The sequence below is a fragment of the Brienomyrus brachyistius genome, chromosome 7, assembly GCF_023856365.1.
Source record: "Brienomyrus brachyistius isolate T26 chromosome 7, BBRACH_0.4, whole genome shotgun sequence".
Classification (NCBI taxonomy): Eukaryota; Metazoa; Chordata; class Actinopteri; order Osteoglossiformes; family Mormyridae; genus Brienomyrus; species Brienomyrus brachyistius.
Genome location: NC_064539.1, coordinates 22,839,223 through 22,854,941, shown reverse-complemented (window position 1 = coordinate 22,854,941; position 15,719 = coordinate 22,839,223). Strand labels below are relative to the sequence as shown.

Below are 15,719 nucleotides of genomic sequence, written 5' to 3'. Positions count from 1 at the left end.
CAGTTTAATGGAGCTGGCAGGAGATGACATCAGCCTTTTGGGTGAGTTTCGCTTAAAATACGAGAGCAGAGGGGACGCTGAGATGGGCTCAATAGAAGCATATTGGCGAGGATGGATGCTAGAGGACCAGTCTGTCGCAGTGCCGGAAAACCTGACCCGGAAAAGGCAGCTAAGATGCACAAATGCAGACTCCCACACACACACACACACACACCTGTATTCATATCTTTGTGGGGACCTCTCATTTATTTCTTTGGGCATAACTCTAATCCCAACAATGACGAACTTAACCCCTACACAGCCTTAACCTTAACCATAAGTAACCAAACAAACAAACAGTCTTTTGGAATTTTAGTTTTTTGATGGCATTCACAGATTTTTATAAAACTGAATTTCCCCTTGTGGGGATTGAAAAGCATCAATGAGGACGTTCGGTCCACATGCACACACACACAGTCATTCTCTCTCTCACTCATTTTCAAACAGCAGTATCCTGACAAATTTTTTTAAACGCTTCCTATCTACAGAGACACTCTCTCACACATAGACACACACGTACACACACAGTTCTTATATACCTATCATCGTAGGGGCTCTCCATTCAAAAGACAAAACTTTTTTCCATTGAATTCACAGATGTTTATAGAACAGGTTTGTATTATGGACACAAATACAAACCCACACACACTGACACAGACACACAGAAACGCACAGCTGCCATGTGGCGGGTGTGTCCACTGTCAGTACAGGATCACCATCCCTCTCTCTCTAACAAGCCACCCTGACACAGCAGTTCCTGTCCCGACTCTCTGGAGGCTGGAGATGGTCCCGGAGTGCTGCACGTGCTGGCATCCTATCCCAGCATGCACTCTGCTCAAACCCAGCCTCTTTCCTTAATATTCTTTGCTGCCCATGTTTTCAGCTCAGTGCTGGACAACAGGCAACCAAAGCTGCTTCATATTGTAACTGGCATGTTTATGAGGCTCTTCTGTCCGTTGTATCCTGTTCCCTGGTATCTGGTACATGGGAGGCGGAGAGGACCGCTTGTCCACACGGGTGGTTGGAATTAAAAGCCCCTGAAGGGGGCAGTAGAGTGCGACAGATGGCGGTGCCTTGCTGGCAAACCTGAAGGCGTGCCCAGCCTGGATGTTCATGCTCACAAGAGAGCACCAGATCTTTCTGCCTTTCTGGGAACGCGGGCTCCCTACTATGCACAGGGCCGCCACACGGGGGCGTGCTCTAGCCGAATCGGGAAGGCGTGTCATCGTACATTCCCTGCCGAGCCCTACCACACTGCTGTTGTATTAAAGAGGCCACACCTCTGCAAATCCTTCACAACTGAGTCATAAGCTGATATCAGACTGGATATACAGCTCTGGAAAAATTAAGAGATCAGCAAAATTTTTAGTTTCACTCATTTCTCAATTTCTAGGTATTTTTTTTTTTTTTGCAAGATCCCAGCGTGGCTCTTCCCTGCTTCTCTTTAGTGAAGAGCTTCTTCCTTGCTTTATGTTTCTTCAGTCCTGCTTCTAGGAGCCTGATGCTGCAAACTCTGCAAACCTAGCAGTGCACCTCACACCTGCATTTAATGTTTTCCGTTCCTTTTGAAGGTCACTTGAGGTTATGAAGTTGATGGTCATCTCTGGCATTAGGGAGTCATTTCCGCCCTTTTACCTGGCTAGTTTTTGGTCGTCCCCATGTCTCCTGCTTCACCTTGTTCTTGTGTACTGCTGTCTTAGAAACTTTAAGCCAGGAAGCAGCCTGCCTCGCAGTGAGGCCTTCTGCCAGCAAAACCAGGATTAAACCGGGATTTAGAAAAGCCGATTTTTTGAAATATGGAGTGGTCTCTTAATTTTTTCCAGAGCTGTATATGGAACCTGTGCTTCCACGGTGCAGCTAGGACTTTTCACCCCTGGAGAAGCCATCGCCAAGCCAGATAGCTGCTTTACAGTACAGACACGCAGGGAGCCAGACGGCTGCACTCACGTGTTGCCACTGCTCCCGGATCAGCGGTCTGTAGCGCAGGAAGTACTTCAGGGGGAAATTCTCCACGTCGGGCCACGTGCTTGGGCTGTTCCAGGTCACCTCCAGGCGCCGCACGTTGTTGGGGATGGGTGTGGCCACCACCTTCTCAGGCGGATCGGGTTTCACTGCGGGGATGGGAAGGGGACGCAGCCTTATACACATGGAGCAGAGAGGTGCAGACAATGTCCACGGCCGTTCACAAACATTCTGAGAAGTTCATAATGTCCCTTAAATGTCCCTGTAATAGTCAGAGCTTCACATTGTCCAGGACTCTACAAAAATATTTTCTTCAGTATGTCGGAAACCCATCAAAAATATGAAGATAAAACAGACAAAGGGAGAATACAGAAGAGAAATTAATGAATATAAAAATAAGGGAAGATTAGGTCAGCCCCCAGAAGCCAGAGGGAGATAACAAGGGAAGAGATGAGGGGGAGGCTATCTAAGCTCCATCAGCGTCCGCCACTGACAGACAGACGCCTGGACCACATGAGGATTTAGAGGGGGGGGGGGGGCAGTGATGGGTATGGGGTTCTTTGGCTTTGCAGCAGTTGGTGGGGCCTGCGGCTGAATTGGGGGGGGGGGGGGTGGGGGGAGTTTGGGGGGTTCAGTGTGGATGGACAGGCTGGCCACTCCCAGGCCACCCCCCGACGGCAGCCCGCCCCCACTCTCGTCCCTCTGCACCGGGCAGCTCATTACTCAGAAAGCCTGTAAGCGCCCATCACGCCCGGGGGCTTCTCAGAAGCCACTGCATGGACATCTATACTCGACCTGGTGAACGTGAGGGAGGGGGGATGATGATGATGTTTGCACCTTGCTCCTCCTCATGTAGAGGGTAGCGTCCGCTGTCACAGGGCTCCTATCCCTGCCCCCACCCCACCAATCACCCCCCTCCCCCCCCACAAAAGCAGTTAAAAGGACAGCGATGGCTGAACTAAATTACATTCTGGTAAAATCTACAGGCACAGATGGCAGAATGACAGCCAGCGCTGACGAGCAAGACAGTGACGTGTTTACCGATGTTGAACTCGTCAAAGGAGATGATGGTGGATGCCTGGCCCAGTGCGTTGATGGCAGTAACGTTCACCCTGTACTTGAACGTGGAGAAGAGTTCGGGGAACTTCACGTTACACCGGTTCTTGTGGATCGGATCCCTCTGGACATCCAGGGACCTCTGATTGTGTCTGAGAGTGAGGAGACAACAGTGGACAGTGTCACGTGAGGCAAACCCTACACACTTCTGAAAATCACTGCCACATTCTGGGACTACAGTACCTGCCTGTCTTGCAGCTGATTGGCTAAAAGCCTGGCCAATCAAAACAGCAGGGCATGAGGTCATCTTTACTTTACAAATGGCTGACATGAGCCTACCCCCTGGGAAATCTAATTTGTGGCAACCATACGAGTCATAAATGGAGGTAGAGATAAATCACTCAAGCGCTGTGCAGATATATTTTGGGGGAATTGTTTGCATTACCTCATTGTATGTGCAGCAACAGTACAACTGCATTTATGTGACATTCCAACAGTCACCCCCTTTGTGGCCCATAAGCCCACAACACATCTGGTCCTAAAGCGATACGATGGACCTCCCTGATTTAATAAAATTTTAAAGGAATTGCACGATATGCGTCTTTGAACAGCGCGGGAAAAAAATGGTCCGCAAAGGAAAGGTAAGCACACCATCCTCACCGTCCTCTGTGGAAGATCGATCACGGCAAAGTGATGATGGCTGGTTTACATCATGGCCGACTTTATGAGCACAGAGTGTGATGGTTTAATGACCCTCACGTGGCCCTCGGAAGGACAGATAGCCCCATTTGTCGCCAGTGTGACGCTGCAAAGGAGCATCTGTTATAGGAAGCTAAGCTCTCTCTGCAGCCTGATATACCGTGCAGATTATTAGGTCTCTTCAGTAAGCGATGGATCGCATTTATCTCTGAGGAAGTGATTCCAGTGAGACCAGCTCCCACCCCCCCCCCCACAAACCCCCCCTCTACAACCTTGGTGGCCAGATCAGCTCTGACTCATTCGAGTCACCGTCGGGGGCTGGTTTGTTTGGGTTTCTGGCTCCATATTTATAATTGATAATTGCCAGCAAAGCTCACATCCAACCAAAACCAATCGGCCCGACAAACTGGCCGGAGGCAAAGGTTTTTTCGATTCAAAATAATGGTGGGCGAAGTTTTAATCGATCTGTTGGGGGGGGGGGGGGGGCGCTAACCCAGGCGAGTTAACGGCAAGAAGATGACGCGGCTCTAACACACATAGGAGGGAAAGAACCACTATCGCTACTCTGCAGGATCAGCAGAAGGGGGCGCTGTTCATCTGCCGGCGATCCATACGGAAGGAGAGGTGGGCAGGTGGAGAGGGGCATCTCCTTCACCTCCGGGAGCCCCCTAAAACAGTGCCAAACTGAATTTCCTCCCGGAAATTGCTCCTGGATCATGGTGTGATGTTTGGTCCCGCAGTGTCACCAGCGCTGGCCCTTGCTAAAAGTGCTCTCTGCCACAGTGTCTCGGGCACTTCAATTAACTGAAGGGTGGCCAACAGAACGAGTGTTATCAGCCTGTATATTTCAGAGGAGGAGGTGGGAGATGCCCATCGAGCTGGACAAGAACACCTGTCGCCGTCGATTACATATGAATGTGTCCCTAAGTGCTCCAATCAGCCCTGAGTATCGCTGATTTGCCACGGAGCAATAACAGCACCTGGAAAGACAAGCATGCTGCGGGTACCGGCGGGCCGGTGGAGAAACGTGCTTTTGGGCCAGGAAGCCGAACTCCCCTGGCCTCCTGCTGGCGACCCGGCCTGCGAAACCCTCTGATCTCACTATATCATCCTTCTGTTTCCCATTAAGAAACATGTTGGTCTTTACCCTCAGTATTTCACTCAGTCTGTCTCTCAGGATGCAGGAGGCTCTGGATTTGGAAGCATTTTCTCCAACTTAATGTTGGAGAACGTCACTATGTGACATGTTGTGGGTTTGACTTCCCAGTAGCACATGATGTTGTGTTTTTGACTCCTGCTGCCTTATAACCCAACTAAATACATCAAACTAAATCCCCGCTAATGAACAAGGCCTTTCTGACCCAGATCCAACCAAACTGTGCGTCTATGGGCTCAGCAGGTGCCACACAGCTCCTATCCCAATCCAGCAGGACTTGCCCCTCTGCCTCCACTCCCTGCCCTGAATGAGCATGCTGCCGCCCTGCAGGCCGCCGACGGAGCCTTACTTGACTTGGACCTCGAACTCAGTGGGGATGTAGGTGAGGTGCTGCAGATGCCAGCTGCAGTAGAAGCCCTTGGGGTAGGTGTTGGAGCGGCACATCACCACGGGATCTTTGGGAGGAGCTAAAGGAGACGGAGGCAATGGGGAGGGAGAAGGAGAGAGCGTGAAGGGTCGTAACTTGGCGGCACGGGTGGACAGGGCAGTGGGGAGACGCAGTAACCACCCCAGTCCCTCCCCCCAGATTAGACCACTTTCTTACACCTCCACTGGACCGTGTCCGCCGCTCGCAAAATTGAAACCGATGACTTGAACTAGTTGCCTTGGCAACGCATAATATTACCTTATTCCTGCTTAGCAGTGTGAAATGTGGAGGGGAGGGGCCAAGGGAGGGGTTTAGCTGAACGTACGCTCTCTGATTTCATCTTGACAACCTACGACATGACGTCCGGCCGGGTAAAGTGGCCGTCTCGATTTAAGTCGGGTACAGAAGGGGGCTCCAGTTTACCGAGCCAAAGCAAAGTGCGGACAGCCCTCAGCACCACCAGGGTTAAACACGCTTCCTGGGCGTTCGTGTGGTCTTACAGTCCCCCCCCCAACACAGTGCTAACGGTGCTATGGACGGCCACATATTTCCCATCAACCGCAGCACCAACAGTGAAAAGCCTCTGTCAGGCTCCTACACGAAAACTGTACCCGTCTTTAACTTTGCCTGGCACTGGGGGGGGATACAGAAATGGACTCCCCAAGGTACAAACAACATTAATGTACCCCGAATGGTACAAAAAAATGTTCCTCATAGTCCATTTCTATACCTTAAATGGTACATTTACCTTTGAGGGTACAACCTCAGTGACAAGCACAAATTTCGACAAACCACAAATGGTACAAATTTCTACTCATTTTTCTGAGAGTGCAAGGCTGCTACAGCACCCAGAACACAAGCCATACCACAGCCCAAAAGCAAAATCTCTAGCAGCTTAAACACTCTGCCAATCACATACTGAAAGGGGCTGGAGGGGCATACCCATTTTCTACAGGAAGACAGCACCAACAGGCAGTACTAATCAATCCATCCGCACCATCAGGCAGTACTAATCAATCCATTAAAGCTATAACAGCAATCCATAAAGCCCACAAAGCGTGCCATATTCCCCATTAATAAATGCATAAAAAGTCAGATGTAACTCAGTATATGGTCTATGAAACCCTAAACAATCTCCCCATCATGATTAAGAACAAAATGAATCTCAAATTGATAAGACCGATCAATGCCGTTCAACCGAACTTCCTCAAACTCTGCCTTAATCACATCATTAAAAGTTTCTCTCCGGTTCGATGGCACACGTTGAGCCAGAAGCAGGGAGCGGCGTGAGGTTCACGCTGTCAAGAATGATTTGGGAAGATTGAGAGTCCGACAGAAAACATTCCTCTGGGGGGGACGTTGGCCCGGCCGTTGACATACTCACGGATGGTCCCTCGATTAGTTAGTCAGCGGCAAAAGATCGATTGCAAATTACGGCGTGTCCCCAGTGTGGATGATCAAGAAATCTCGTTTGCAAAGGGAAATTTTCTGGCTTTGAAAACGGGCATCTTCAGCGAGGAGAGGTCACTGCTCATTTCACGCTGTCAGTGTTACAAAATGGAGTGATCGTTCCCACATCCTGAGGTCTTTATAAATCCACCCACATCTACAGCCAGATTGGGTGTGTCCTGTGCTTATGAGTCCCCCGCCCATCCTGTACACGGCCACATTCCCATCCCTGCACCTGCTCACCTGCAGAACACAGGTAAGGTGTGATAATTATCCACCTTGTTGAATCAGGTGTGCCACAGCTTGACGGGCTGTAGGGGGAGCCAGGGAGCGAGGATGGGGCTATACATCTATTGTTCTACAGCCAACAATCGAGACAAAGGTTCTTCCATTCAGCAAGTATTGCTGAAATCTCTAGTGAGATTTGGCTGTTGCACGATTAAGAAAAATACTAAAGCAGCCGTCTGACATGCTTGGTCACAAATGAGAAACATGATTTGGCCGCATATTTGAAATGTTTAAATGTATAAAACTGTAAGTATGTTGGCTTTTTAATGGTGCATGTAACAGTTTACAAACATAATGGTATTTCTCAGACAAGAAGAGCAATGTAAACTCTAGAAATGTAACAGAAGGAGAGTAATTACCATGGATCCCGAGGCGATGTGAGGGGGGCGGAGCATGGTGGGGGGGGGGGGGATGGGGGGCGTTGCTGTCCTGCAGCTACCATAGCTGTAAATGCTCTTGCATTAACGACATCCAGGGTAAAAGCTCATAGACACACTCTTTACTGGAGGAGAAAAGGCATTTCTGTCCCTTTCATGACAGATAATATATGCACACACAGTCACACCGATAACCTTGAAGGCAGCAATCCGGCCAGGGACCCAAGGCTAGCGGACAGGAAGTGCACGACATGCCGTCCACTCAGCACCTGATGGAATTTACGGTCACTACCTATGAGCTGTAGTCTTACATCCACGCATCTGTGGAGTTTCTGGCTAGCAGTGAATTTAGTGGTTGGAGACTCTGGGAACAGGACTCATCACCCGAAGGTTGTTGGTTCAAGTCCCAGGAACGAGGACGTATGGTTACACCCCAAAAGCTGCTATATAAGGAAGCCGAAGCACGGCACTGCACTCTGGATCTGGAACATCTGGGATGCGACAAAACAAATAATGTCCTAATTCGACACAGACCCATGGGCTCCATTATCAGGTCCACCAGAGGGGGCGGGGGCTTTGCTGGCACGACCCCCAGGACGTGGATGATGGGATCGTCTCTGCTTGGCCTCTGGCTCCCCGCCGGCCAGCCAGCCCTGTAATCTCCCACGATTAAAGGCCTCTTGAAATGGAAGACACCATTTTGAAGGCTAGCCTGAGAAACATCAAGCCGTTGTCTCCACATGAAAGGGAGAGGCGGATGACCCCCGACCCCAGCTATCATCACGCCTACCCCCCCCCCCCCCCCCCCCCCGAGTCAACTAGCCGGAATGCAGGGAATGCAGCTGTCGGATGGAGACACCCACAAAGAGGGCCATGTGCTGCACCTGAACACAACACCGCTCCGGTGACGCCCCATCAGGACAGAATGACACATTGAGGGGCTGTTCTCCTGCCCAGACACCTCTCTTCACGCAGCACCAGAACCGTAAATTCCATAATCAACCTCTGATCTGAATCGAACAACCTGAGAAGTGAAAATGGCCGTTCTCCAAGCCGAGAGATGGGTCCATCTCAATTTCTTGGGGGAAGTCGAGAGGCGATGTTTTCGAACTGGCCAGCGGTGAATCACAGGTCCAGTGCCGAAAACTCCATCCAAATCGCTCTCTTGGGATTTGGGCCTGCCTGTAGATTGAGTGCAAACCTGAGGCGGTGTTTAATCAGAACGGCTGCTGTCTGCTGTGGTGAGGCAGGGAGCGGGGACTTCCCAGTGGAACCGGAAGGCCCAGAGTGTAGTGGAACATCCTAGAGGAGTCGCACATATATCACAGATTTGGCCACCAGGTCCACAGGGAGCGGCCCGACGATTAAACTGTGAGAGCCTTCCCCCACCCCCCCCGGTCGCTTCCTGACACTGAATATTTTGACAGCAACACCTCAGCCCCCAAACAGCCACTTTCACGAACAAAGTATAAATAGTCTTGGAGGCTGACGCCATGTTCTCACCCAACCTCGCCATCTGCTGACTGACACAGCCAGGGTGCCTGCAGGAGCACACAGGAAACACCTAGTGCAGCCCCAGTGTTCAAACCAGCAGCATACTGGTCAGCACCCATTCCTTGCCTACAGTACTGCTTAGCATGCCTTGGACATCTTAACACGGGCAGCAAACTGTCTTCGGTCTCACAACCATCAATGTTTCCATGGCAACAGACAATGGTCTGAATGGTGGAACGGACCACATTAGAACGGGACCGGATCCACTCGAATCCGATCGCGTGAAAAGCGAGACCTTAAGAAGGTCAGCAGATGAGAGTGGGGGGGGTCTCTGTCAGCAAGTGGGAGAACACAGCACACATCACACACACAATTTTTTAACCCCCCCCCCCCCACTTCATCAGCTAATTACCAACAAGCATGATGTCATCGGCCATCCTTTTGGGGTGCAAAGTCAGACAAACACGTCAGTATATTTTACTGCCTGCTTTTTTCTCCCTTTAAATCAACAGGAAAAGCGAACTAACGCGACAGGAAGGAAGAGGCGCGGCTTAATTAGATTAGTGGCTGAACAGTTCAACAGATTTTACTAATTAAAAGGAATTCAGACGTACCAGAAATTTACCGCGGTGTCCTACTCCTGAGCCAACCCCCCCCCCCCCCCCCCCCCACCTCCGGAGATGAATTACATTTCCATACATGCAAAATGTACAACAACCAAGGTTGCAGTTGCAAAAAAAACACAAGAACAGTAGCAGCAGTAGAACACATTTGTTTTATGAATCTTTCACGTTGTCTGCAGAGGAAAGGATACTGTATGAGAGTCAAATAGGAGTTTGTGATGCATCTGGCTGGGGGGGGGGCATCTAACAGAAATGGAGGGAAGATGATGGATGAGTGAAGGATGTGTGGCGAGGGGAGCAGAGGGGCTCAGGGGATTGGGCGGGTGGGTGAGTGGTCCTGGGGATACAGTCCTGCTCCCCCCAACCCCTTCACTCTCATTATCCTTTAGAACACAAAGAATAATAGAATATTTACTCTGTAGACATGTGGATCTTTCAGCCCTGTATTTGTGCGTGTTTATGTATCTGCATGCAAAGCAGATGTACACAGTCATACGGGGTCCTGCACCTAACCCTAATCCCATCTCTGACAGCATGCACAGCGCCCCCTACCTGACCCTGACACCAGCCCAAAGCTCCACCAGGATTTTGTACCAACCCCTCTAGCCCATCCAGATGCAGTTACTGCTCAATTCTCCTAATTCTACACACAGTGACATACGACACACTTTCCCATCTACTAGATGCAATACGGCAGTACAGTGACAGCACAGAGGTCATCAAGTCAAAGGTCATCAGCTGGCACCACACACCACACCCATGGAAAACCAGTGACCCCCAGGGATTTACGTTTATAAAGTACAGTGGTATTAATGGGCTGATGGAGGCTCCGCAGAAGACGAGACAGAAAACAGAGAGCGAAAAGTGAACAATAAACTTTCTTTCTGCTTTAAATTCGGTGTTCCTTCCATCTGTAGCAGTAAGTCAAATGTGTTGAAAGTATGGATGTGGAAGAATCCCGGCATGAACAGCCTATTCAGAAATCCCTCGGAAGACCCACCGATGACTTCAGATGCAGCTGGTTAAATGCTCGCACCAGACTGTTCGCATTCCCAGTGACATCTGACATTTAAACTTCGGTGGCTTCCTCAGAATCCCCTCTCAGCACTCGTGTCCATCTCCCTCGTGGGTTAAGACCATCCTGTAAATCTGGGGTCTCGCTGATGTCTCATTTGACCCCCAGCTGGACTCGCACCCCCGCATTGGCACTGAGTGTGATCTCTGGAAGCTTTCTTCCTGCATTCCCATGGCGATCAACCACACCCCTTCTGCTGCCGGCTCATACCTCTCACATGAAGGTGACGCCTTATCTGCATCTGAGCTGTTAGCCGCGCCCCCCCACCGGGCCCCATCCAGCTGCACAGCGTCCCCTAAGCCCAAGCCGCTGCTGGGTGGAGCAGACGCTGTCCTGGGAAGCAGTGAGCCGCACAGGGGTCTCCGACGCCGATTGCATTGGCAGGGGATAAATGGCAGCCATTGTTTCGCGCCGCCGCTCCACAGTCATGCTAATGGGGCTAATCTGACAGGGGGGCCCCCGACGGGCGACTAGTGCCCCCCCCCCCCCAACATTCCTGTCCCCTGTGTCACCCAGAAGGGACCCCAGCATTACATGCCTGTTTGTTCCCTTTGTGGGGTGAGCTTTGCTGTGGTTAGCGGCTGAGGGGGGGGGGTTGGATGCAGGGGGTGGGGCGGGATGGGGGGGGTGTGTGCCCTGGTAAATCAGCAACAGGCAGTTTTTTTTGAATGACAGCTGTGATTGTAATCAGCAAGGGGAGTCCATCTCCCAGGCCCCAGGGGGGAGCAGAGAGAATACAACCCACTAGAGATCTAGCAGGACAGTGGGGGCCTCAGGTGACAGACAGGAAGAGAAGCCAAATTTATGTGTGACCATAGGTCTGGCTCGTTTCCACGGACGCGAACATCTATATACTCACCTACCCGGGTAAGAGATTCGGCAGATAAACAGGTAAAGCGAATAACAGGAGCTTTAAATAAATCTGTGTGCTAAGCAACAGAGTGGGTGGGGTGGGGGGCAGAGGACGTCTGGCCCGCCGGACTGAGCGGGAAGGCCGCTCTCAATCCACACACTGCTACCACCGAGGTAATTGAGCTGAAAATTGAAGGGCAAGACGCGGTAAACCCATATGGGTCTGTGGCGGGGACAGGGAGGCGGAACGGAGCGGGATTAGCTGGGCCGGGTCTGGCTGGGCTGGGGGAGCGCGCCGTAGGGAGAGTTTAATGCTGTGTGGGCAAATTTGGGGATGTGTGTGAAATCCACGCCAGCTCCCGACATCGGGGGGGGGGGGTGGTAGATCCCAGAGACGAGCTGTCAGTCACCACAGTGACAGGAAACACCTGGCACTCTGTCCCCCCGGCAGTCACGGCTGAGCGAGTTATAGGGGGCTGGCTTTCGAGTTCTCCTGGTGTGGGTGGGGGGGCGGGGGGGGGGCGTCTCGCTCCCTAATCGATATTCATCAGGCCGACAGTGACGGACAGCTTCAGAGTGTGACCGGGTCACTGTCCTTAGCAACCCCGCGACCATGGCGGGATCCCAGGGGGTGGGGGGTGGGATGAAATTTCCCAGGCACTGAAGTTCAGAGAGATGACAATGGAGGTCGGATCCTCGGAGTGGGACTGGCAGGCCCGCGATGCTTACCACAGTTGCTAATGGACGCAGCCACGCTTGTTACCTGCTCAAATTGTGCTTACCAGTGACAGCCCCATACAAGCCAGCAAACCACGAGGGGGGGGACCATGGAGACCGGGAGATACACATTTACTGTACGATCTCGGAGAAACAGAGGATTCAGCCCCAAAAGGAACACAGAAGAACACCTGGTTCCATGTCAGTGCAGAAGATGCGATGTCCAGCCCCCAGCCCGGCCAGGCCCTGCTTGTGCCAGTGTTCCTGTGAGGGGGGAGGCTTCCGGAGTGGGGGGGTGGGGACGCCAGGGGAATGAGAATCACCCAGGGAGTTCCAGGTAGGAGGATGCAGTTTAAACTCCCAGTTATGAATTTCCCTGGAGTGAGCAGTGACTCCCCACCCCATACACACACACACGCACGGAGAGGGAGGGAGGAGCAGGTCAGCATTACTGCGCCTCCCTCGGGAGTCACACTGCCAATAAGGAGAAATATTAATTCTCCCCCCTGGGTAGCTGGATGGGACCCTGAGACCCTAACCCAAGCCAGGTATGGGGCCTCCATCAGGTTGCTAAGTGAAAACGCACACTGGCCCGATGCAAATGTGCACCCCCCCCCCCCCAAAGAAGAGCACAGAGCACAACAAAAACCCCAAGCTTCATCCATTGCGCGGGAGCGGACCCCTGGGGGACGGGCTCTGGGGTGGGGGTAGGCCCCAGCGCGTGGGGTGACAGGCCTGTATTTACATGCTTGGATCTCCCTCATAAAGAAAGAAGGAATTCCATGGATTCACTGGGCTATGAATGGACTTCAGAGGAACGACTCCCCCCTCCATCCCAAGAGTCCCCCCACCCCCAACACCCCCACCCCCATGTTCCCTGCACCTTCATTAATCTCCCACGTTTCCCTACAAGAACAGCCGGATTCCAGCTCCACATCTACATGCCGTTCCCCACATGGGGCTGGTTCGCATTTCCCAGCTAATAAAATCTGCCATATTAATCTTACAAGCTGCATGCATGTATGAAAGCATTTCAGGGTAAGAAGATCCAACCGGTAGGGCTATCCTGGGATCTGACCCGACAACCCTGTGGTGCTAAGACTGGGGCCGTCTTCACTGACAGAGCAGGGGTACAGGGATTACTGTGCAAGGTGCAGCTCAAGGAGGTGTTCATGCACTGACACGTCCTGCAGGGTCCAGCCACTGACATTCTGATGGCACGGGGCAGGCATGTCGGTGCAAGTGTGATTCGTGGGGCTATGTGGGGTCTGTTTCATTGCCCCCTGCCCAGATTCACTAGATGCACTAGCAGGGTAAGCTAGAGATTTATGGAACGCCTCTACTAGGGGGTCTGATCTTAATGAAAATGAAACTAAAATTTAAACTAATAGGTGTGCATTTATTTGGTGGGGCTAACAAAGAGGCCTAGCGGTGCCCTGCTTCTGGGCTTATCCACTGGCCTTTTCCCGATGGGAGGGCAGCAGTTTATAGGCTTACCCCTCCCACTAAGACGAACTAAGTGCTACGTAACCAGTCCTGGCTCCATCAAAAACGTTTCAACCATCAGTAACCAGCAATTTCTGCAGATTGACTTCACCTGCATGGCCGGAGAGCCACAGTTTTAGAGTCTGACTAAGAGATTGTGTGTCACGGTTCAGGGCCAGTAGTGAAGGCACACGCTCCGACCGAGCTCCACACGGACAAGTTAAACGGATGCCTCTGTGCCTCAGGGCCTCTGGGCATTTTCTTAACCATTCACAGAACCCCCCCCCCCCACTTCAAATTAATTAAACAAACTAATGTCACCAGCACCATTCCCCACCATCGTCAGATGCCTATGGAAACACACACGTATATTTTAGGAGTGACTGAATGAAAATTGACAGAGATGGTCGAATGAGGCTGACATCTGTCACAGAGGAGCTGCTGGGGAGGGTGAGGGGCATGAGGACTACATTTCCCCTAATGAAATAACAGCAGGGGGGCATGAAGAGGTCAAATATGGGCTGTTGTCCGTGGCGATGTGAAGAGGGCTGTCATACCTGGTAAGGCATGACAGTCTAACGGCAGACAGGTGGTGTCACACACACACACACACACACACACACACACTCTGCGGTCTGTAGTGATTCAGGGGCTGGACCCAGATCCGTCACTCTGCGGTCTGTAGTGATTCGGGGGCTGGACCCAGATCCGTCACTCTGCGGTCTGTAGTGATTCGGGGACTGGACCCAGATCCGTCACTCTGCGGTCTGTAGTGATTCGGGGGCTGGACCCAGATCCGTCACTCTCCAGTCTGTAGTGATTCGGGGGCTGGACCCAGATCCGTCACTCTGCGGTCTGTAGTGATTCGATAGGCTGGCTTCAAGTTCACTCACACTGGCTTACATGGAATTTATTTCCTTCACTGGGATTAATGATTCTTTTCCACTGCGACAAAGAGCCAAGCCAGTCCCAAAATGAACCACAAAGAGACGGTTTTCCATTGTAAGTTATGTGACGTGTACGCGAGCTGTACCCACACTGACACGCCCGAAAGCATGATTAGCCTGAGCTGTTGTGTCACCACCATCTGACTCTTTGAAATGCACAAAGACTGCCGACCAGCAAATTATTTTTATTCTCTGTACATACTTCAGGTTGCAGAAAACCGGATACTATCCTATACGCTCCTAAACGTAAATATTACCTCAGCAACACTTTTTTCTACTTTGTACTATAATTATTTGTAAATGTTGACTTGCCAGCCATTTTCCTCCAGTCTGTATGTATTTTACATTTTTATAACTGTATGTCATTTATTTGTATACCCTCCTGTAAATATTACCCCATAAGCACCTTATACTATTTGCACTTCGAACTAGATGGAAAACTGCATTTTGTTGTCCTTGAACTTGTGTCATATAGAAGGACAATACAGTTGGATCTTAATCTTAAGAAAGAACCAGGATTCTGCGTCGACATACAAAGGAAAAAGGGCAAGTTCTATATATCATTCATTATCAGTAGTATCGCATATCATGGTGTATTGATAGCAAGTCAATTTTACATCACTGTCGCTCCCCAAACCCGGCAACGCCTTTCCCAAGCCAACCCTTCTATAGTGGAAAACCAAAGCGAACTGGAACCACACTGTAACTAGTCTCCCATCGCGGTACGGCTCGGGATTGGCCTGGTTCCTGTATGTCAGCGGAAAAGTACCATAACTAGCCTTTCGGAGTCCTTCTGAAAAACCCTTCATGACTAAGGCACCGTTAACACTTGTCAGCCTCTCTCACATCGCCGTGACCCCCCCCCCCCCCCCCCCCAACTCTGATCCGCCACCCAGCACCCCTCACTCTAATTGCCCGACTGTTTTCTGGTGATGGGGGGATTTCAGATTCTGCTGTGGCCTCTTAGGTGATAAGCCCTCTGCTCACAGCAGTGCCGAGGATAAAGGCCTGTTCTTAAAGTGGGGCATTAGCTTCCCCTGTCCCATGGAACAGGAGTCACTGGAAGGCACTGT

At 51.3% G+C, this 15,719-nt stretch overlaps 1 protein-coding gene across 2 annotated transcripts in view; it reads right to left on the bottom strand.

Annotated features, from left to right (window-relative positions):
• cntfr (ciliary neurotrophic factor receptor) overlaps nt 1–15,719 on the bottom strand; it is a 109,213-nt gene that overhangs the window by 14,881 nt on the left and 78,613 nt on the right. For both annotated transcript variants that reach the window (XM_049021439.1, XM_049021440.1), the window contains exons 4-6: nt 5,262–5,379; nt 3,043–3,209; nt 1,987–2,150 (exon numbers count right to left, since the gene is read on the bottom strand). In XM_049021439.1, coding sequence (XP_048877396.1) covers nt 1,987–2,150; nt 3,043–3,209; nt 5,262–5,379 — 449 coding nt within the window. The remainder of the gene's footprint in view (nt 1–1,986; nt 2,151–3,042; nt 3,210–5,261; nt 5,380–15,719) is intronic.